This window comes from Rhinolophus hipposideros (assembly GCF_964194185.1).
Source record: "Rhinolophus hipposideros genome assembly, chromosome: 23".
Classification (NCBI taxonomy): domain Eukaryota; kingdom Metazoa; phylum Chordata; class Mammalia; order Chiroptera; family Rhinolophidae; genus Rhinolophus; species Rhinolophus hipposideros.
Window position 1 is genome coordinate 41,562,544 of NC_138069.1, and position 24,166 is coordinate 41,586,709.

General features: G+C 40.5%; 1 protein-coding gene across 2 annotated transcripts in view; it reads right to left on the bottom strand.

The window, feature by feature from the left end:
* The window catches only part of LMTK2 (lemur tyrosine kinase 2), a 72,218-nt gene that overhangs the window by 37,501 nt on the left and 10,551 nt on the right, over window positions 1–24,166 (bottom strand). For both annotated transcript variants that reach the window (XM_081035907.1, XM_081035908.1), the window contains exons 2-6: window positions 13,639–13,763; window positions 10,342–10,486; window positions 9,531–9,604; window positions 6,463–6,581; window positions 4,897–4,984 (exon numbers count right to left, since the gene is read on the bottom strand). In XM_081035907.1, the coding sequence (XP_080892033.1) occupies window positions 4,897–4,984; window positions 6,463–6,581; window positions 9,531–9,604; window positions 10,342–10,486; window positions 13,639–13,763 (551 nt within the window). The remainder of the gene's footprint in view (window positions 1–4,896; window positions 4,985–6,462; window positions 6,582–9,530; window positions 9,605–10,341; window positions 10,487–13,638; window positions 13,764–24,166) is intronic.

Below are 24,166 nucleotides of genomic sequence, written 5' to 3' on the forward strand. Positions count from 1 at the left end.
TAAACTGAGGCTTGAGGAGGTTAGGTAACTTTCCAAGGTGATACACAGGGAGTAGCAGAATGAGCATCTGAAGTCAGCCTGGTTCTACAGGCGGAAGAGGCACAGATCAGGGTGACTCACCTGTGTGATCCCCAGGGCACCGCACAGGATTGGGGTGACTCATCTGTGTGCTCCCCAGGGCACCGCACAGGATTGGGGTGACTCACCTGTGTGCTCCCCAGGGCACCGCACAGGATTGGGGTGACTCACCTGTGTGCTCCCCAGGGCTCTGTGCAGTTCTTTGTAATTAATGGGTGCTTGATATGTGTTTGTTAAATGAGTGATTCTCACCCCCCAAAACAATCTCCTTGCCTCCACAGTCACGTGAGAGCACTGCATCCCTCCTATGGCAACAAATGACATACAGCTCCCTGCGGGAACAGCTCCTTTCACAAACACTGCACCATCAGCATTACAAATCGAGGCTGCAGTCCAGCTACCAGACTCACTCGGAAGACTTTTCATCTTCTTTCATAAAAATTCTAAGATAAAGTGCTTTTCAAAAACAGACTGGTAATTCCATTTTACAAGGAATTATTTAAGTAAGTGCAAAAATATTCTCTCCTTTCGACTTAAAAGATATTATGGCTGCACACGATCACTGCCTGGTGACGACTGAAAAGGCTCATGTTCACTCAATAGCTCCTGACCTACTAAGAACATGTGAAGATAGTGGCTCCTTTCACTGTGGCTGCAGCTGCTATTCCCAGGCGGGGCCTATTACCCTCTGCCCCCTGGAGGCCCACCAGCAGGCGGTTTTGCCTTAGATGATGCCCCTCTGCTCGGCAGGCCCTCTCTGGCTCACTGGGCAGACCCCAGCCCACCATTCTTAACACATGGTTCTGCACACACTGAGTCTAGAAACCTGGACTTCAGACTAGTGACCCCATCCAGGCCCTCGTCCTTGCTACTGGAGAGCCTGTTCCCCCTGAAGGTTACTAGGGTCCAGGGGTGATGAGCACAAAACTGCCCAAGGAGACAGATGTAACCTCTCGCTACTGGGCATGGTGGTGACATCCCTGGATTTGACAGGAGAGACTGGCCATTCCAAGCATTGACCAACAGATTTCCCAAGGAAATCTGGGAATTTCTAGCCTCCTCCTAATATAGTAACACCTGGTACAGCACCTTACATAATAGTAGGTAATTATCAATGTTTTTAAAATTGTGGTAAAAATGAATAACAAAGTTATCATCTGAACCATTTCTAAGTGTACAGCTCAGGGGCAGTAAGTCCATGCACAGTGTTGTGTAACCATCACCACCCTCCATCCACCAGAACTCTTCATCTTTCCGAAATGAAACTGTCCCCATTAAACACCAACCCCTCACTCCCCCTCCCCACCAGCCCTTGGCACCCACCGAGTTTGACTACTTTAGATACCTCATGTAAGCGCAATCACACAGTATTTGTCTTTTGGCTTATTTCACTTAGCATAACAGAATGATATCCCATTGTATGAATAAACCCAATTTTATTTATTCATTCGCTGATGGACACTTGAGTTGCTTCTACCTCTTGGCTACTGTGAATAATGCTGCTATGAACATGGCATGCAAATATCTAAGACCTGTTTTCAATTATTTTGGATATATGCACCTAGAGGTGAAATTGCTCAATCATATGGAAATACTGTATTAATTTTTTGAGAAGCAATTACTGTTTTTTAAATTTTATTGTTGATCTATGTATCACTGCAAGGTACACTTGAACTAAAAACAGCTATTAGCTCTGCACTGCCAATGAAAGCTTCTGTTGGGGACAAGGGCTCATTCCAGATGCTGAACTTTCAGGAATAAACATAAAATATGAGGAGAGTCACATAAAATAGGTGTTTCAAGAAGTCACATTTGTTAATTCTGGAGGGTTGTGTATATAATTATCACCCCAAAATATGAAAGCCAGTACAAGTTTAGGTAAGTTAATATGCTTTGGATACTTGGTTTAAGTACTTGGAAAATATGAACTTAAATCTGAGATCTAAAAGTACTGGGAAAAAACTTTATAAAAAGAATGTTAATTAAAAAATGTATTTATTATTTAATATATTTACATAAAAATGATGTTGGTGCAACGACAAAGATACAAAGAACACTCTAGAAGCTTGTCAATACTCGGTCATTTATGATCATTGTTAAGGAGCTAACTGTGTATTTTGATGTTTTAGTGTTTTTCTACAAAGCACGTTAAACTGCGACTCCCAGAAAGAACAGGCAGCTTCATTAAAAAATAAACTAGAACAGCATTAAAACTAAACCCATCACGTGAAAGAAAACATGAAACTGAGACTCCAGAGACTCTCATCATTCATATTTGTCTAATGAAACTTTCCGGAATGGACAAAGATAGTGAAGATTAGGAAAATGCCAAAATATAGGAGGTAGTTTTATAAGCCACCTCGATTAGCCTGGAAAGGTTATTTCAAGAAGATGTGTCAGATTCCTGCTGACTTCTGTTACGTTCACTCATGAAGAGTGTTTTCCTTGTTACTTGTAATCAATATCAGGAGCTTAGGGACCCAAAAAGGTACCATTAAATGTCTCAGAAAGGAAGGAACTCCGACAAGCAGACTTGACTCATCACATAAAAATGCACCTTTGTGGTCTTTTTTCTCAAATGCTGTGTCACTGGTCACATAGAGCTGGACTATAAGGAGCTATTTTCATATTATAGTAACTAAGGACCATAAATATCATAACTCTGATAATACTGAAATAATCAGAAAACAGAATACGCACAAATACTATCAGAAACACCAGCGAGAACTCCTTCCTCTTAGTTCTCATGCCTCTATTAAATAATTTATCAGACCACATGGCGATTATCACATGTCTGCTCCCATTAAGGAGGAGACCTTTTAGAGGACGATGACCACATTCTCTCTCTCTATCCCACGAGTACTCCATGCTGCCTCTACAGTAAGTGTTCAATAAATAAGCACCCTCCATGAAGGAAGGAAATGTAGGGATGGCACAGAAAAGTAGGTTTAATTCCAATTTTCCTTATACAGAGAGAGACCTCTGTAAGGTCCCAGCTTCTTTGGAGGGAGGTTAAAATATTAATTTTAGACTTTGTTAAATGTGCATGGTGTAAGTTCTAGTGTAACTTTACATAAAATTAAGAAACAGTACCTAAAATCCAAATTAGTGGATGGAAAAAAATGAAACAAGAAAAAAAATCAAGAATTCAAAAGAAGGCTAGAGAAAAAGCAAAACAGAAATTTGAAACAGGTAGGAAAAATAATATAAAATATACACAAAATTCCAAATCTGTCACAAATACAATAAATGTAAATGACTAACTGTTCCATGTTAAGTGACCAAGACTGACAGATTAATAAAATTTTAACAAAAAGCTGTTTACAAGAGATACAAACCAGAGAAAAGGACTGACAGAAATAAACCAGACAAAGTCTAACAGAAAGAAAGCTGGTGTAACTATGTTAATAGTAATAAAAACAGACTATCTTTAGTAATGTTTTTAATCTTAAAGAGAGCCCCTTCATAATGATAAAAGATTCGAATTTCAGGAAGTGAAATCAATTCTAAATATGTATCCCTGACACAACAGGGTATCAAAATGTTCAAAGCAAAACCAACTAGAATTATAACGAAAACTAAGGAAAATCCATAATCAGTTAGGAGATTTTAATATGCCTCTCAGTAATTGATAGAAAAATGACTCAGGCGCCTTCTATCCCCACACCCTACCCCAAATCAGATGCATACTGGGGATCTGAACCTTATAAAGTTGACACAAAAGACCCATAGAGATACACTGTCTCCTGAATACACATTTCCCCCCAGCATCTACAGATACAGAAAAACACTGATCTAGGGTGAAGGTGAACGCAGCCTGGAACACAGCTGTAGCTGAGCCCGAGTCGTGTTAGCACGGAGATGAGTGAGGACCACTGGGCTCTTACTGGCCTGCAGGTTGCTCCGATGTAATCCAATGAAAGCTAATAATACAGTGTATTATTCATAATTTGTCTTTGCAATTAACTACCTCTGCCAATGAGAGTAATATTCAACTCACATTTAGGAAATAAAACAAAAATTTATCCTGTTTACTGCTCTCTTTCAATTTTACCAGCTGAAAATATTCCCTGCAGTAATCAGGGATTCATTTTGGCATACTCCCACTTTTCTGTGCACAGTCAAGAAAATGTAATGTTCTGAAAACTGAGACGATGCAAAGATATTAGTCAAAACATAAATTTTAAAAAAAAGATGTTTACGGGAAATTTTCACATAAAAATTATTATAAAAACCGCACAAAAAACAATCTTTCCAACTATAAATCTCAATAAATAACACAATCATGCAAAGAAATGAAGCTATCAATTTTAAGTTAAAAAAATAAATCATCTAATTCTTTTAAAATGTACATGTTACATACATTCACTATTTTAAAAAACTGATAGGTCATGGGGACTCTAGGTAAGGAGATTCTTGAGCCCCCTCACTGGGGAAAAGTGTTTTAAAATGCTTAGTTGAAGTTAAGACTTCAAGGTCTCAGGAAAGGAAAACCTACATCCAAGCTCTGGTTCTGCCATACGCTTGATGTACAACATTTTCTTAATCTCCGTGAGCCTTATTTCAACATACATAAAGTGTGGACAAATATGACTGAAATGGGGTAGTGCATGCAAATAGCTTAGACAGGGATGGAGTATAAAACCACACTTATGTGTCAGCTAATACTATTATCAAAGGTATTGAATTCGTATTTCATAAAGTTCTTAAAATGGGGGAGAAAAGTGAAAGCAGTCCCCAGCCAGCATTTCTATCTGTCAAAAACACTTGGGTATGACCTTTTGAATGGTTGACATTGAAATTCTACTAAACACTTACCAAGTCACAGAATTCAAATACCAGAAGATAGGGAATTGCTTCTACACACTGTCCAACACACTGAAGAATATTTGGATGCTGAAGAATACTGGCAAAAATAAAAGTCATAGTATTACTCATCGGGGAGTATCCTAGTAAAATTGTTCAAACAATCCAAATTTTAACATTCATAATGATTTAAATATATGCTGAAAACAGCCCATTAAGAATATACTTAACTGATATATTCTAAGTTACCTAATGATTAAAGAATTCAAAGCCAATCAGGCAAACATTTTCACAAATTAAAACAGAACTCCTAATATAAGAACCTTTCATTTTAGTAATTTAAATTTATAGATATAATTTAGAAGTAGCATTTCAAAACAGGCAGACTATATATACAAATTCAATAAGCATTTCAATCCACATATTAAATAACTCAACTACTACTCAGGCTATCTAGCTTTTATACCATTTCCATAAATTTCCACAGAATATGCAAACTCTTTTTAAAAAATATTTTACCCAAAAGTTAAAAAATATATATGCCAAAATAAGCTTTATTTTCAAGTTTTTATTTTGAAGGAATGATAAATTAGCAGTAAGTTGCAAAGACAGTACAAAGAGGTGCCATGTTCCCTTTATCCAGGTTCCCCATTGGTTACATCTGACACAATTACAATCCCAAACCAGGGAACTGACACTAGGGTACAGAGCACGTAGATGTCTGTATCCTGTTATCACATGTGTGGATCTGTACAACCCCCACCTCAATAGAAATACGGCACGCTCCATCACCTCACAGATCTCCTCCATGCTCGCCAGCCCTTCATAGTTACAGCAACCTGCCTGCCCACCCTCCGTCACCCCTAAGCCCTGGCAACCACTAATCTGTTTTCCATTTCTATCACGTTCTCATTAAATTAAGACGCTGGATCTTATTTAAATTGTGCATTTTACAAGCAAAAATTTCAAAAATTTTTGCTATTGTTTAAAAAATATTTTGGTTTATTCAAAGGCAAACTTATTTGGTATAGGTAAGATACTCTCAGGACTGACGTTGAAATTTTAAGCGACGTATTTAAAATATTGCTCTTTGGATGAAGTTTTGCAACCTGTCCATGCAGAGATAGAGTAATTTCCTAAATGAGTTCTCTGTCATTCATCTTCTCCAGGACAGGTGCATAAATGATGTGCAGTGGAATGAGCAGGACCAGCAGACGTCAATGTCGGTTTTCCCTCGAGGTCCCCTGTATCTTGCTGACACATCTCAATATTTCATTCTCCCCAGGGTCCAAAACGAATTTGCTGCCAAGAACCTGGACAATCTCATTCTACTTAACTTTGGGGATTACAATGCCATCATTTCCCTGACCAGGAATTCTCATGTTCTATAGCTTCCCTTTGATTTCTTTTCTTTTACTTCAGTGCAGTTGGTATATACAATATCATATTAGTCCAGGTGTACAATACAGTGAGGTGACATTTATGCACCTTATGATATAATTCCAAAGTATTTTTAAACACCTGATTCTCAAAAGATCACAGAGTACATTTACATAATACACAGTAAGGTTTACTTACTAGTAAGGTTCTCCATTTTTCAAAAAAGTATCTTGTTCCTTTGGACTTGCACTTGCTTTTAACTCCTTCACTATTACTCTCGCTACACTAGAACCTGTGTAAATCTCTCCAAGGAGGACCTAAAACAAAAGAATACTTTTTTATTTAACTTCCATGAAAATGGTAAAGAAGTATGTCTCATTTATCAGAAATGGAGTACAGGAAAATAAATTAAGGAAGAAGCAGATGGCCTTCTATTATGTTAAATACTACCTCACAAAAAGCCTGGAAAAGTAAAGTATTTCCTTCAGTTTTAAATCATCCATCAGATAGTTGCAACAGTCATATATTTATGTGTATTTCTTTTCATTTACTTAAAAATGTATTATACTTTCATGGAAATGACCAATGGCATTACAGAAGAGCAGTTTATAAGTTCAGTTCAAACATAACTCAAATGTTTCTCAAAAACACTTCAATTGAGTTTTGTTATTTTGTCTCCTTCACATCTGAGATAGTAAACTGATAAATAGCCAGTAAATAAACAAACCATCATTGCATTATAATGCTAAAAATCCATGGCATTCCAATTATTCCAGGCCTTTATCTTGTACTAAAACTTCAGCCAAACACAGAGAAAAAAAAATATTCCACTGAAATTAACAGAACACAAAATGAGAATGAAAATAAGAACAAGCTACAACTGATATATTAAGTAGAATATAGAACAGTGCAAAAGCATTCAAAAATACAATATTTAAGATAAAGTAAACATTTTATTTAATTCGAGAATGATCAAAACTAAAGACTTCTTTTTAAAATAGTTTTTTAATCTTTTTATGAAATAGATTAATTTTTAATACCTTAGAAAGAGAAAGTAAGAACTTGAACAGAATTTAATGTGTTTATTTGGAATAGAAGGGCAGAAAAATGAACAGAACAAGAAATTCTGATAATTAACTAAGTCATATTCTTTGTTTCAAATAACTAGCTTGTCCAAATAGGGTATCCCTAACACTCATAAGACAGCAATTTCAAAAAAGGGGACAAATAATAGTGGACTACTGCAAAACTCTCTAGCTCACTGTTTTCTTCTCCCCTCTGCCTGTGTTATCAGTCTCGGTGTTCAGTACCTGCAGGGACAATTCATTCAACAGCCTGACCTCTTAAGTTCTCTGACCTCACTTCCAATAATCTTCCTACAATGCTATCTCAGCAAACACTCCCATTGGTCTAGACCTAGCTAGTAATTATATTATACCCAAAACCTTGAATTTTAACTTCTTCTCTACCAGTCCTTTGATTTCCGGCTTGCTTACTTCAAGAGTCAAATCCAACAAGTACACAGCTTGCGCTCCAAATCCATTAATGATACCACTTTTCTACCATCTTGCCCCTACCACAGGTCCTCACCCCGTCCCTGACAGCTTATACCCCATGGTCCTTAACTATCACTGAGGTGTATTAGCTTAGCCAAACCCCAGGGCTGCTTAAATTCAAGTACCTGCCTACAATTAAAAAACACCAAAAGTAGGCAAAAACATGCAATCATGACCAGTCTCAGTTTTCAATTCATGAGGGTCCTCAGCATTGCCCATCATCCCCCCACATTTCCCATGTTATATGCTTTCCCAGAGGATTCTTTCACACCTCTCCTCCTGTTCTAACTTCCAATACATTTTTTTACTCCTCCCTTTCAAAGTGGCTTCCTAGTCAATGAATAAAGTAATCAGAAGTTAACTTCCTCATTTTAACACTAAATCCACCCGCACCTGTATCCACACCCTCTGCTTTTGCTCCCATTTCAAGAGAGAAACTGTCTCTGCTCCTAAGCCCAAGTCCTACAAATGGGTTAGGGATTCCTCCTACAATCACCCGCCTCCCTCCTGCATGACCACTTTCTCCCCCTCTAATATAAACATGCTAAAATAGCTGCACACCCTATAAAAAAACAAAGCAAATAAAAACCTTACCTTGGCCCTCAGATGCTCCCAAACAGCTCCTACTCCACTCTAACCAACTCTCCTGCTTTCCCTTTGGCCCTCTGCAGCATGGCTGCCACAGTGATCCTTTCAAAAGGTAAGCCAGATCATGTCACTCATCTCTCAAGACTGGAGTACTCTCCCATCTCACTCTAAGTAAGAGCCAGTCTCTAAATGCATACGCTGTGTCACATCCCCTGTCTCCCCTACACCTCTCAGCCCGTCTCCTACTACTGACAGTTCACTGTCTGATAACCCCCCACCCACATTAGAAAGTTAAGCTTTGTCAGGACAAGGGTTCCATTTTGTTTGCTGTTACATTCCCAGCACTCCACAGGCCAGGACTTTACCCATCTTCCTCCACATCATACCCCCAACACCAAGAACAATGTGTGATATTTAATAGGTTTTGCTAAATGGCTTAGAAGATTTGGTAACAAAGTTTGCATAACATCAAAATACAGGACTGACAGACAACTCTGAATGGAAAGACAAGAAGCAGAAGATGGTTAACTACAGTGCAAACACATCTTCCCATCTTGACTGTCCTGCTTATGATGCAATCACCATTCAAACAGGAACCTTCTACAGAGAATGACTGCTACATCACAGAAATAGTGGTTGTAATAAAATGATTCCTTCTGAACACTCTGTGGTAAAAAGATCAACAAAGCTGTTACTATAGGTCACTGGACGGGCAATGAGAAGTAGAGAACCGTTCTTCGCAATGGTCTGCATTATAATAATACCATCCATCTACAACTACGAAGTGGCTTAAGTGTCAGAAGGAGAAGAAGAAGAAAAAAACCCAATAATTTAACATGAGGAGGATAAAAAACTTCTAAAATGCTGGTCTTTTCCCTTTTTACTATTCTTATGCCAACAATTAAAAAAAGTCTCTGGACATATAAATAAAAGGTCTTCTTGGAAAAACTTCCCCACCCAAGAATGTTGAAAGTCGCATTCCCATGAGGTTTTGGGGTGCAATGGGGAAGTCAACTGGGACTACAGAGAATGTGGAACATCACACAATACAATTCTTAATTAGCTCTAAATTCTAAACAGTGTAAGTAGGAGGAAAAGAAATGAAAGGGAACAACGTTTTACCTTCCCAAACCAGCCATTTCCAATTTCCTGTATATAGTTTAGACTGTGGCGGGCAACTTGAGACTTCAAACCTTCTGTAGGAAAAAGAACATTAAAAACAAAATATAAGTATTTAACTGAAATAAAATACATTTTAAATATGTAACCTATAAAGTTCAAACACTAATGTAAATGTAATGCTTGTGCTAATAAAGGGAGAAATAAATACATAAAACATCTCTTTCAAACTAATAATGAGAAAAAAGGGTTCCACGCTTTAAAGCTGACAATACTTTTGAATGAGTATCCTACCTGATTCTCTAATACCTTGCACTGTTTCTTCTGGGCCCAGTACTCGACTGTAGCCTCTACTCACCATTCCACTGGCCTTAACCTAGCCCTTAGTTTTATTGGGAAGCAGGGACCCCCAGACACTGTCCCTCCCAATCTTAAGATGAAAAGTCAACCTACCAAACACTCTTCCCAATCCAGTAGAAGACAAGCATTGTCTATTTAGCCAGACCAGCAGTGTTGAGAACTAGCAAAGAAGCTTGTCTTCTAAAAGAGAGGCAGGAGCTCTGTCCGAGAGTTCCATTTCAATGAACTAAGACCGCTTATTCTTGCAACAGACCCAGGGTCCAAAGGGAAAGGACTCGGCTTTTGCAGGAATGCAATGGGCCAGGTTCTTCCGCCTCACCAGAAAGCAGAAGGAAGAGCAATAGGCAAGCAGAGGAGACGGGCAGTCCAATTATTTTGTAGTTGGCGACAAGGTTCCCATTCTTGCTTCTCAGAAATAACTCGTGAAAACATGACATTAGGACCGAGGCCTTACCTACAGACGGCTGGAATTGTGATGGAGCTGGTAGTGAGATATTTGGTACTGAAAGTGTGAAAACTTCCGCTGGGGATTGAACAGAGGGAGTATCTTCCGCTGGTGGTGTGAAATCTATCTCATCATCAAAATTATCTTCAAATTCCTAAAATAAAAGCAGGGCAATATTACACCTAACATAAATCAGTTTGAGGACAAATATTTAAAAACATTTGCTAATATTTAAGATATGAACATTTATTCACTCATTTGGAACACGTGGCCATATTTTCCCAATTCATACATATTTCAAGTAAAAAGCATACGTCATTGTGTTTTCCAACTCCAAGTAGCAGAATAAGATTGAAAATAAGATTTGAAAAATTACTTTTTAAACTGATAGCTTGAAGTCAAATGCAGAATTTTCTACAACCATGGAACATAAAATGGAAATACTCTTTTATGTTTAAAGTTTTACTTTTAAGTTACTATACTTTAAGTTCTTTATTATTATGCACTTTCACAGATCTCTTTGCATAGGGAACAAATTTTAGTTTAAAATTGTATATGCATTTCTAGTTGCAAAGTGACTTCGATCAAAACAAGCACAGTTAGGACTCAGAAAAGATATTTTTAAGCGAGTCCCATTTCTCTGGAAAGAACAGAATGGAAAAATTACTACACTGAGGAGAAAATCATCAAGATCTGAACCATCACGGTTTGTATAAAATTGTGTAGCATGTAAGTACAATCGACATCTAAGATCCTCTGCTTTTCTCCAGATGGCCGCCTTCCAAGGGAGGCGGCAACAGGGCAGACTGTTCCTGTCATTGCAGGGAGATGGGTCTATCCTGGTGTCCGTGTCAACCCAATAAGATGCAGATGATTATCAAGGTCATTCATTCGCGCAGGTTAATTAACAAGTATTCCACCAGGCACCATTAACAGAAGCCGAGAACAGATCAGTGAACAAGACTGCTTTCCGTTCCTCTACAGAACATCCTTCTTTTCACTTTCCTTTTCTACCACTTCCCTTTGCCCCCACACAAGGAAGAAACTAAAAGTTATAAGGGTGGATCTCTGATATAACATGTGTGTTTTCACATGCATGTGAGGGAACATTATTCTCACATGTCACATATGCTGTCATATTATTGCTATTTGTAACAGGAGAGGGGGAACAGGACAAATGAGGTACCATGACTTCATCCTGTGAGAACAACCCTAAACAAAAGACCTGTGTTTAACTTTCCCTCTGGACCTTCCTAAAGGTTCTCCCATTAAAACAACTTTATCCATCACTCCTACCTTAGAAATAATACCACTCAAAACTGGCAGCAGCATGATAAACCATTAGGTTGCAGATGATTCTAAAGATTCAAAGAAGGAATACAGTATATACACACATACATAGAGAGGGGCACACACACATTAACAGTGCCAAAATTATGTATACACATTGTAAGAAGGGAAAACTATTAAAATTGTAATACTCAATATATACTGATAACAAAAGACAAATACAAGTCACATTTGATTTCTGCAGTTACAAGAGCTGCTCAAAGTGGTTACCATCAGTGTCCTGACACTTCTGATTATGGTGAACTACTGCTTGAGCAACACTGACCAATGTGTCCACTTGTATATATTTTCATTTTTTTGGCACCCCTAGTGTGTGTGTGTGTGTGTGTGTGTGTGTGTGTGTGTGTGTGTGTGTGTCAATGGAGCTATGAGAGAAGACAGGGTCACTTTTAAAGTTATGCCAGTGGTTATATGGATGCACTTGGGCAAGTCACTTATTTTGCCAGACTGTAGCTTCCTGGTCTGCAAGATGACTTCCAAGGGACCTTCGCCTCTTAATCTAAAGGAAACCTACAAGTTACAGGTGGTGATGCTCTACTTCTTCACGCAGTTTGTAGAGCTGGACAGGATCCTCTACAGGTGTGCTCCCTGGCCACCTGCATCAGAATCACCTGGGGAAGCCTGATAAAAATCCAGACTTCCTGAATCTGCATCATAATAAAGTCCCTGAGTCAACACTGAGGTTCAGTGGGGTTAGAACAATCTAAGGCAGGAAGGAGGTATGACATGTGAGAGAGACTGGATTTCAGTCTGTGGGGACAAGGCAGGCAGGGGACCTGGACCCTCTGCCCAACACTCTGCCCCCATGTGGTGCAGTCATTACGTTCCCACACAGGTGTCTGCAGTGACTGTAAGACCTGGGGGCTGATGTGAATAAACCCTACAGGTTTAGGGCAAAATCTTCTAGAGAATGTGACCCTGCTGGTGGGACACGTCCTCCAGGCTCCCTCTGTTCTAACCTGCCGTGTGCACAACACTAGCGTCCAGCCAAAAGGACAGCACGTGTCCTTACCTCTAAGAGCTGCCCGCACTCGATAAAGAGAACACATGAGGGGAACAGGGTGAGGCTCTAGAAATGAGGTTCACATGTCCACTAAAAAGGTTTTAGTTAGAAGACAGCTTTCTTTTTCCCCAGTTTGAACCAGTGGCCCTCAGGACCACTGGGATAGCCCCAGTACAGCTAGGCCGCCACGCGAGGACTGTTTGCATGCATGCACTCCTTTTTCACAGGGATTCACTGAACCCTAATGCGTGCCTGCAGACAGGGAGGAAGTTCTAGGGCAGGACAGCCCAGCTGATTGCCGGCATGTCACCCCGGGTACATCTGCGGCTACCCGCCGAGCCCCACTCCTACCCTGCCAGTACTTACACGGGCAGCATTCTTCTTTCTCCCCCTGAGGGAACTCTAGGGTTCAAGGTAAATGGAAAGATGCTCTCCTCATACACAAAACACACCGGGGATCCCCATGGCTTTACTAATCTTAACCACCACAAACTCACCAGCCTACAGAAGTTTGGAAATAAATCAAAACCAGCCAGCAATTTCCTGATAGGCCTTATAGCAAGTGAATTTAATCATGTTTTATTCCTCCCTTGTCAAAACTTGAAATTGTCAATGACGCTCTAAGGCAGGTGAGCAAACTACAGCTGGCGGGCCAAATCCAAACCATCTATTTTTATCAATAAAGTTTTATTGGCACACAGCCACAACCGTTTGTTTACGTGCTGACTCTGGCTGATGCAGCACTCCAGGGGCAGTGCTGAGAGTTGAGTAGCCCTGACAAGAGACTGCATGGCTCATGGTACTTACTATTTACAACAGCAGAACATATTTATTGTCTGGCTCTTACAGAAAAAGTTTGCCAAACCCTGCTCCCAAAGGACTGTGACAATCAGCCATTCAATTGATAAATGTATTAGAGGATGATCTGAAATGTTCCGACCATCTGTGCTCACCTTAAAATCTATTTCTGGGTCCTTACAGCAGGATACACAGTTTGCAATTAACACGATTAATATTATTAAACTGCACACAGACAGGATCACAAAAGATGAGGGAACGTCTACAGCAGGTGACTCCCCTGTAAGAGAAATAAGTAATATTAACAACATGGACATTCCAAAATCAACATTAATAAGATCAATGTATTTTCCACCAAATGTAAATGGGACCAAGAGTTAATAAAATAATGCTTAAATGCTCAAGATAAAGCTGATGACCAATCCAGGATAAGAAGTGAGGGTTTTCTAAAAGCTTTCTATTTTGAAACCATCTTAGATGTACAGAGAGTTGCAGAGACAATAGAGTCCCCATTTACCCTTCTCCCGCTTCCACTAACATAACATCTTACGTCTCCAGTAACGCTGGTAAAACACTACCAAGTGGACCTCAGACTTCATTCCAATTTCCCCCGTTTTCCCACAATATCCTTTTTCTTTTCCACGATTCCATCCAGGCTACCAACACTGCATTCAATCATCATGTCCTCTGAGTCTCCAACCTCTGGTGTTTCTCAGTCTCTCCTTTTGTTTCAGAACTGTGACACTTTTGGAGAATGTTCCCCATTTGGGTTGCCTCATGATTGGACTGAAGTTACACATATGCGGGAAGAATCTAGAAGAGCACAGGGTGAACTGCCTTTCTCATCACATCATATCAGGGGCCCATGATGTTGGCATGACTTATTCCTGGTGGCGTGAACCTTGGTCACGTGGCCCATGTGCTTTCTGCTGGGCTTCACTGCTGTGAAGGTACTTTTCCCTTTACATGCTCTATTCCTTAAAAGCGGTCACCAAGTCCAGTGCACTCACAGGGAAGGGAGTTAAGCTGCACTTCCTGCAAGGAGGGATAGTACAGAATTTGTAGACATGCAGAAACGAGTACAGTAATTAATATTTGGGGGAGACACTTTGAGGCCATGCAAATATCCTGTGTCTCCTAAAGTTTTGCACACTAATTTTCACATCTGTCACTGCGTCTTGTCTGCAATTCACACTGTGATGTTCTAATGGTGATTTTCTAATTCCCACACTCCTTCTGCATTTATTATTTGGGATTTTTCTGTAAGGAATATAAGGAAGATTTGTCCCTTCTCCCTCACGTATTTATTCAGTCACTTATATAGGTAAGCTCATACTTATATTATTGGGTTATAATCCAGTAGTATCATTATTCTGTCACTCAAATTGTTCCAGCTTTGGCCCCTGGGAGCTCCTTCAGGTTGACTAATGGGTCTTTTGGACATGCCCCATCCTTTTTTTTTCCTCCAACATTTCCTCACTTTCTGGCATGACAGGAAGCTCCAGGCTCTTCTCGTATTTTCCCTACTCCAGCTTTACAATCAGCCACTTCTCCAAGGAATCCTGGTCATAATAAGGAGCTTTTCTACTAGAGCAGGGGTCTGCAAACCCTGTCTGGTGCCTCTTTTTGCATGCGGCGGGGGGTGAGGGGCAGCTAAGAATGATTTGTACATCCTTAAAGGGCTACTTTCAAAACAAAAGAATATGCAACGTATGTTGCATGTGAGTCACAAAACCTAAAATATTTCACTATCTGACCCTTCAGAGAAAAAGTGTGTAATCCCTGTGTAAAGCACGAAGATTTTTACGTCTTCCTTTCAGTAAGGACTTAGTTATCCGGAAAACATCTTATTCAACTACAGTATTTTGAACATTTTCTTTTTTTTTTTTTTTTGAACATTTTCTTTTTTTTTTTTTTTTTGAACATTTTCTTTGTTAGAGCAAACTGTCAAGTCTCACCTACTGGTGTTTCACTAGGAAACAACCCCCCCCCCCCAGCTTTACTGAGATATAACTAACACATAGGATGGTGTAAGTTTCAGGTGTACAATGAGATGATTTTGTATTTCTATATATTGTGAAACAATTATCACAGTAAGGTCAGCAATAAACTTTCCCTCAAAACCACCTGCTGCTAATTACGTGCTCAAATGCACCAAGGGGAAGGCAGGGAGACAAGTTCAGGAACGGTGCCATTGCTTTTCTTAAGTGAAACTGCAGTACCTGAAGAAAAGAAAAACGAACCCAAACTCCTATGTGAGCAAAGACATTCTCGAATATATAATGACTTCAGTGAAGAGCAGAGAAGTCTAAAATCAGCTGCTAACAGGACTAAGTTCCTTCTCAACAACAAAAGGTCTATTTTTGAAAGAGCAATGCTGAAACATGCCTTGTTACAAGTGGGGCTCAGACTAGCTGAAGCCTTCCTTAAGTCTGCAATTCAAAATAATATATTATAGTTAACCCAACTTTGTTAAGAGTCTGCAAGTTCGAAACCAACAAAATCCAAAACAGGAAAACCCATACATTCAACACAGAAAGTGACTTGGTGATTCCTCTCAAAAGCCGATCTGGAGAGAAATCAATTCTCACTAAGAGTAAGAATTCCCTAACTCCAGATACTTGTTTGCGTACATTTCGAAAACTAAACTGAGGCCCAAGAGCCAACTTTTTATGAATGAAGACCCAGAAAGATCACTTTCTTCTCTCCTTTCAGCTACCTGTTCTCACATCCAGCTTGGTCTATGCGCACCCACTGGTATTTATACTTATAACTTTGTTTCCCTCCCGACTTATACAGTAAAAATTAAATATGACTCCTGAGGCATATTCCAGCAAAGCACTACATAGACACTGTATTTTATTGATTTTTACTTAACCTCCCTGAATTTCGGGTACATCTTACACTCAAAAGTTGGTTTGCATCGCCAGTTTCTTCTTCCCTAATGGCACAAGAAAACAAGGGTGTGTCATACTCAGTGGAATCTGAGATTTGATAAAATCCAGCATGATTTCATTTGATCATCACAACACCTCTGAGGGAATTTGACCAGCTCCACGTCACAGATGAGGACCTTGATATGCCCAAGGACACAAGATGGGAAAGCAACAGGGCCAGAGACTCCAGGTTCAAGGGCGCTGAGTAGAAATCCCTGAATTTCCCTGGATACCACATTGTTTTCCTTCAACAAAGTTAATACTTAAAAACAGTCTAATCTAAGTACTTTGAACCCAAATCTGTCATTGTAAATTACGAGAGTTTATCCTTCTGGGGCTCTCCTCCAAACTCCACATAGCAGGTATTAAATTACTTTTTCCTCTCTGTTCACCGGTAATTTTATCCTCAGTCACTATTTATTGTAAAATTTGATCAGAACTGCCTGAAGGCCAGCACAATTATCTGATTCATAAAACTGTCTTCTGTGAGTCATTAGGTAGGCATGAAAAGCCATACCGGTGTAAAAATAACTCATCACGCCGAGTTTTGCCCTTTCCTGATACTTATTTTCTCTACCTCCATACTTCTGTTAAGACACTGCAGGACCACTCAGATTGCCTCAATGTACGAGTATACGGGGTCTACCCACCTGCGTCGTCTACCAGTCCCACCAAAAGGCTCTACAAATTACTGAATAAAAAGGAACTTACTAGGCAGACTTAAGTAGAAATTTTGACAGTTTTACCACTTCTAAAAACTATTTTATTTACTGTATTTTTCTCTTGATTAGTCCAAACCACTGTGCTTTAAAAAACAACAACAAAATAAAAACTATATGCCAAAGGAGGAAAAATTTCTGTAGAATGAAGAAATGGACCAACCTAGCACAGGCTGGAAGGTAAGATGGTTTGCATAAGCCACAGAGAGGAAGTGAATTCTAGTCATGAGGAACTACAGCTGAAATCCCCATGCCCCAGTGGTCAAACTACACACCAAGCCCCTTGAAGGTTCCTGATTGCAACTGGTAGGAAACCATGAAGAAAGAGTTTTCGTTTAACATTCTCAGGCTACAGCATTCAGAAATGCAGAAATCAAACCAGTCATCTATTAAAGAAAAACATCAATAACGACAGGCGTCTCCATACATTTAGGCAGCTTCACCGATTACAAACTGAAAACAAGGGTAATTAGAGGTCCAGGTACTTAGTATGCTTCCCCCAGACACCAATTAAAACATTCTTGGCATCTCTAAAACACATTCTGTGAGTTGTCATTTTACAGTTTTCAAACCATTTTAATAGATATCTAGCACCCGATTTAATAAGCAGAAAACCTGAGAACCTCTAAGAGGCAGGCACATATTATCTGTTTATAGACAGGTAATTTGGAGCACACAATTTCTCAGCAATGACTCAGAGTAAGTCAGGAGTACTACCTGCTTATTAATGTAACCATCATAAATCCCTGCCTAGAACCTCTATTAGAACTTGAACACATATGTAATTAACTAGAGAGTTACCTGTGGATCCATTTTTGGATTAAATAAAAAATTTTACAGGTCCACAGATAAAAAGAAATGATCAATGCTAGATCCACTAGGGACTGCAAAATGCTGAATTTTTATTTTGTCATTCGTTCTTCAGTTACTAGCTGATATATACTTTTACAAAGAGAAATTTCCTTATATTTACCGTTTGGTTACCCAGTGGGTCAAGTAATCAGGAGTGGGACTGAAAGGTTCAAAGCCTCTAAGCGGGATTGGTCCCTCTGGCCACCAGCCCCAACCGGAAGGTATTTAGAGACCCACCTAGAGTCACTTCATTAGCATAAGTTCAGACCTGGCTGAAAGGGGCTTGTTATTAACCACAAGAGATGCTCCTATCACCCCTATCACTCAGGAAATTCCAAGGGTTTTAGGAGCTCTGTGCCTGGGAAGGGGACAAAGACCAACTACCATCTCATATTATGTCCCAGGCGCTACGGCCCCCTCCACCGGAAACTCTCCCATCGACACCCCCCTCCACTAATTCCTCCTCACCATTCAGATCTCAACCTGTGGCAACAATCCTTGAGGTCCCACAGGTTAGAGTTCCGACCTGTGGACCCACATGTGCCCTGTATTTCCCCATCTTAGAGTTTATCGCACTGCGTCTTTTAAATGCCCGTATGTCTTCCCCACTAGACGGCAAGTCTAATGGGGTCGGGGAGCAGTCTAGCATACTCCCCTATGACCCTCAGGGTGCAGCACAGGGCCTGGCATCCAGTCAGAAGTGTGTGGGGGAGAAGGAGAGGGAGAGGGAAGAAGGAAAAAACTGAGACAGACACCAACTCAGACGCTCCAGCAAGGGAGGGAAGATAAGCAAGAAGTTGGGGGAGGGAGGGAGACATTTACTAATCTCTAATTACGGTTAAGCTACTGGTTAACAGAATAAACTTATGTTTTAAGGGTCAAATAACATTTTAAAAGTAGTAGTCCTTCAATAATTGTATGCTCTTATTTGACAAAGATTTTCCTCCCGTTATAAATCATACCCTAACGTACGCTGCATTGTATGCTCTTATTTGACAAAGATTTTCCTCCCGTTATAAATCATACCCTAACGTACGCTGCATTGGGTGTTCTATCCCTTCCCACTATGAGTAGCTGACCACTTATTCCCCAGGTCTCAGAGAACTCCCACAAGCATTCTTAATTGACCCATTTTGTAATTCATGTTTAGCAGTATAACCATTAAGCTGTTTTCTTAAACAGTGGAGTTCCCCCAACTTATGTTCTCCGATGATAACGAGTATTTATCCACACACGCCATGTTTTCCATGTCATCTCATTTCACCGGAAGCTGGCGGAGTAGATTCACTCTGTGCTGGCCATGCAGGAATCCAGAGGCGCCCCTCTCCTCCGTAGGAGACCCCAGGAGGTGCTGGACTGTGGAGAACGCCCAGCGCGTGAGCGGGCCTCCACTCCATCATGGGTAAAAAAAGGAATTGGTCCTTGACCCCTCTTAGCTCGCATCTAATGAGAAGCTTACCTCCGAAGATGACTCTAAATTTGTTTGAGTCTGAACACTGTGTATCACTATTAGCCTCCATAACGGAACACTACACACGGGGCAACGTAAACAACAGAAATCTGTTGTCTCAAAACAGTTCTGGAAGCCGGAAGTCCAAGACAAGGGGCTGCAGGGCTGGTTCCTTGTGACACCTCTCCGCCTGGCCTGTAGGGGCCGTCTGCTCACTGTGTCCTCACATGGTCTTTCCTCAGTGTGCGCACCCCTGATGTCTGTGTGTCCACATGTCCTCTTCTTATAAGGACCCCTGTCACTGGATTAGCAACTAAGGAGCTAATGGCCTCATTTTAAATATTCTCTGTAAAGACCTCATCCCCAAATACTTCTGAAAGGGGGGTGGTCTCTCAAGGGGGCTCAGTTCAGCCCATGACACTGTGAAGTTACCAATGAAGGAACACCATCCCCACTGGGAGAGGACCCTTCCTGGATGGCACCAGGACAAATACACGGTACCTTCCTCTTTAGGGACTGTTAAAGCAAGTGCCAGATGCATACGTAACTCCAGCTTTCTCTTTTCTCTAGTCTCTTGCCTCAGGAAGTTTACATGAGAGATTTATGTGTCTACTTGACAATGAAAACTGGTGGCCACTGGGCTGACCAGACAAAGCAAACTTAGAACTCAGGGAAACTAAGGACCAGCAATCATTCAAAATGGTCCTAATATCAAGTCTACCTCTAAAATACCTCTTTTTTTGTGGCTGTTTTTTTTTTTTTTAAGAGTAGGACCAATAAGTCCATCTTCCTTTTCCAACACCCTGACAAGTAGCTTTCCATCTTGGAGACCTAATAAAATGAATCATCATACTACTTGGGGAAAAGAAAAGACACGATCATTGCAGATCACACATTTTTATTTAACCCCTCAAAATTAAAACCCACCTATCACAAAGGTTTCCTGTACAAAGAATCTTAAGTCACTAAATGTTTTCCTGACTCTTAACATAACAATACAGCCACATTAAATAATCTAGACTCTCCCTAATCTATTCTAATATTAGAAAGGGAAAATGAAGCATAACACTAAATATACCCAAGCACACAGAACAGTAAATGGTGCAGTGCTCATCTAGTTGATGAATCAGAGATTCCACAAAGACCCCTAAGCCAGAATATCAACAGCCTAGAAAAACAAACCACACTGTGTGCTAATCAGTGTTGTTCATGTTCAAAAATGATTTTCAAGGTCAGCCAACCCAACCGTTCTCTCACACTTGCAGAAAGGTTATTTGAGTACTGACTGAACACTTGCGAATGAGATCATTTTCTACAAAGTTGCTGTTTCTCTCAGCCTATTCTATTAAAATCTGTTATCAAAAGTTATTTCATTCCGATTTTTAAAACACTGTCTAGGATGGAGATGCCCAAGAAGAGCTCACCTAAGGAGGACAAAGGAATGTCAGGTTTAGGTGACTTCTGTCAGACTACTGTGCCCCCACAGCCTGGGAACACGACGGCAGGGATAATATTTTAAGAGCTAGAATCTTAATTAAGTTGCCGGCACAGTTAAGATGTGGAGTAACCCACAGTACTCAGATCTGTGTGGCAGCTCTGAATCAGATCTTCCTGTGTTCCAGGAAGCCAGCTCAGGAAGAGATAGCATCAAGGCCCAGAAGTAGAAACTCACGGCCAGTTTCCCAGGGCTTCTTCCCCCACACTGGTCACTTCGGTGGACCACTACTGCGTGGGGGAAAGGACATTCTATCTTTCCTTACAATGACCCATGGAAATCTGTAGAAATGCGCAGGCAAATCAAGAGCAGAACTAGATTCACAACACAATTTCAGCCAATACAATTTCTGTACAATAGGGCCAAAAGGATAGGAGAGAACCTAAATGTGTGCTCCTTACCGCCCACGTAAGCAGGCCTTAAGTATCCTGGACAAACATGTCTACCTTTTTCTTTAAAATTTCCTATAATACCTTTATAGTCTATGGTCTTAGAACCTTTCTAACTTCCTACGGTCTAATTTAAATTCTTGCTAATATAACTGAAATGCAGTCCTAGGCAATGTGTCTTTAAACGTTCTCTCTGCGGAGACGTCGATGGTGGTGTGGATGCAGGTGGACGGGCCGCGGGGATAGCTGGGAGTGGGGGAATGGGTATAAGGAATTCATGATACTCTCCTTTTGTATATGTTCAAAGTTCTCCACATTAAAGTTTTATTTTTTAAGTATTATCTTCATAACTAAGCCAGAGAAACTGCTTACAACACTGAGCTTGACAAGGTTCTAGAGCACAAAGCGGCCAGATTTACTAGGGTGTCCTATCTGATAATGCTCCCTTGGTATGTCTTTACATTATACAGAAAAATAGACCCAATGACAATTTAACCCAATATAACTAGGTGCTTCCAGACACTCAGGTGTCCAGCCCAAGACAAAAGACCTATGGGTTGAAAAGAGCCATGAGGGCAGGGTATTTCTTATTGCTGCATCACTCCACTGGGAAGCCCAGCAGTCACACACGTCCCACCCAAAACATTGGTTCATTCAATAACTGTTTACTAAGCACCTTCTATAAAACAGGTACTGCCATAGGTCCTGGGAATCTAGAAGTTGAAAAACCAGGTTATATTCCCGTGCAGGGAGACAAACAATGAGAAAGTAAATAAATATATGGTAACTCAGATGGTGATAAGCAATGTGGAAAAATAAAGCAAGGGGTGGGGGAGGTTGTTATTTTAGATGAAGTGATCAGAAAACACATTTCTGATGTTACAAAAGTCCATGCAAGAAATGATGGTGTTTTGGCCCAGGTGGTTATAAAAATAGTTAATAGTTGAGTGGTGCTTACTATGTGCCACGCGTTATTCTAAACTCGCCCAATCCCACAACAATCCTCTGAGGTGGGTACTACTATTAGCCCCATGATAATGAAGAACGGAGCAATGGAGAGGTACCTTTCCCAAGGTCACCCAGTGCCCACGTGATGCTGAGGGTGCATGCTGCTCCACGCCAGGACGCTGGAGGGGTCAGAGCTGCTGTGCCCAGGACGTGGTGGCAGATGCGACATGGAGTGTGAGGTGAAAAGGTCGAGGAGGACAGCTGCCATCAGTGTCCCTCACTCGAAACACAGACTTTAAGGATGCCCTGACATTTGAAAACACCCTCCTTAAAAAAGCTGAAAGACAGTGACCAACCCAAATAGACAAAAAAGGACTCAAAGGAAACAGACAATACAGGTATTAGAAAAAAAAAAAAAACTGAAACAACTATATTAATATCCTTAGAAATAAGAGGACAGATCTTATGAGAAGATGCTACTTATAAAGTGTGTGGATGTGTGAGGGGACGGGTGGTGGATGAAAAACTGGAAATAAAATGTAATAGAAAAAAATAAAGGCTCTCACATGGCAGGATGGAGACAAAAAGATGAACGAAAGAATAGAAGCTCATTCCAAGAAATCCAACATTCAACTAACAGGTGTTCTAGAAAGAAAAGGAAGAGGAGGTATTCTCCAAAAAAGCATGTGTCTGTCTGTGTGTGTGTGTGTGTGTGTGTGTGTGTGTGTGTAAATGTTCCCCAGAATTAAAAGACATGACTTTCCAGATTCAAAGGCCCAATGAGTATCCATCTTCATGAATGTGATGAACAGAAAAGACTCATCTGGGCAGGGCTTTGCAACCTTTCAGAATTTAGAGATAAAGGCTTAAATGCTTCCATTTAAGGGGGCGGGGGGGAGAGGAAAAGAGGCCACACAGGAAAGGACATCAGGTGGCCTCAGACCTCACAAAAGACCACTGGAAGGCAGCCACAAGCCACCATCCCACGCCTGCAACAGGGCCCAGCAGGTACCAAGCAGCCCAGCCAAACATGCTGAGAGGAGATTTAAACTCCTGCTGAGGAGAGGGGAGTAATTAGTGATACATTCATGAAAAACCAAGAAAATGGTAACAAAGGGCAGGTCTAGGGAAAAGAGAAGTGAAAGAAATTTAACCACCAGAAACACTATCGGGTCAGCTGTGAATAGTATTTGTAGAAATAAAGCTACAAATGCTAACTAGTGATTTAACCAAAATGCGTCAGTAAGTACGTCGCAGAGGCAAAGAGTATGTGGACCTACGGGTGAGAGCACATAAACCATCTTCTTCCACAGGACCCAGTCAGCATCTACTTAGACTGAGGAACGCTGGCTTGGCGTGTTGTACGGATAGGACTGCAAGAGCGCCTAGATGAGGCGCCTGGGGAGTACACAGGGAGGATGAGGAGGGATGGGTGGGGCAGGGGCTCCCTTTTTTATTATAAGCCTGGAACACTTTCGCTTTTTAAACTATCTCCATGTATTATTTGACAAAAGTTATAATTTACAAAATAGAGAAAAATGAGAGGAGAAAGAGGAAAAGAAAAGAGGACCAAGGAGATGGCAAAGAACATTTAAGGGATGAGACAAAGTCAAACAGGAAGCAGTAAAGGGGACACTGAAGAGGCAGACAGAGAAAAGCGGCGTCCGCTGTGTGGAATGGCGAAGGAGGAAAGTGTTTTTCAAAAAGTCATGGAAAGAAATATGGCAATTAGTAGCAAAAGAACCACAAAAATGGTTCACTTTTTCATTGTTTTTGTTTGTTTGTTTGTTTGTTTATTCCTGAGAACTAGTACTAACAAAGTCATTCAACAGTAGAATAAAGCTTGTGGAAAAATATATACATTAAGTTGTTATCTATGAAAAATTAACTGAGA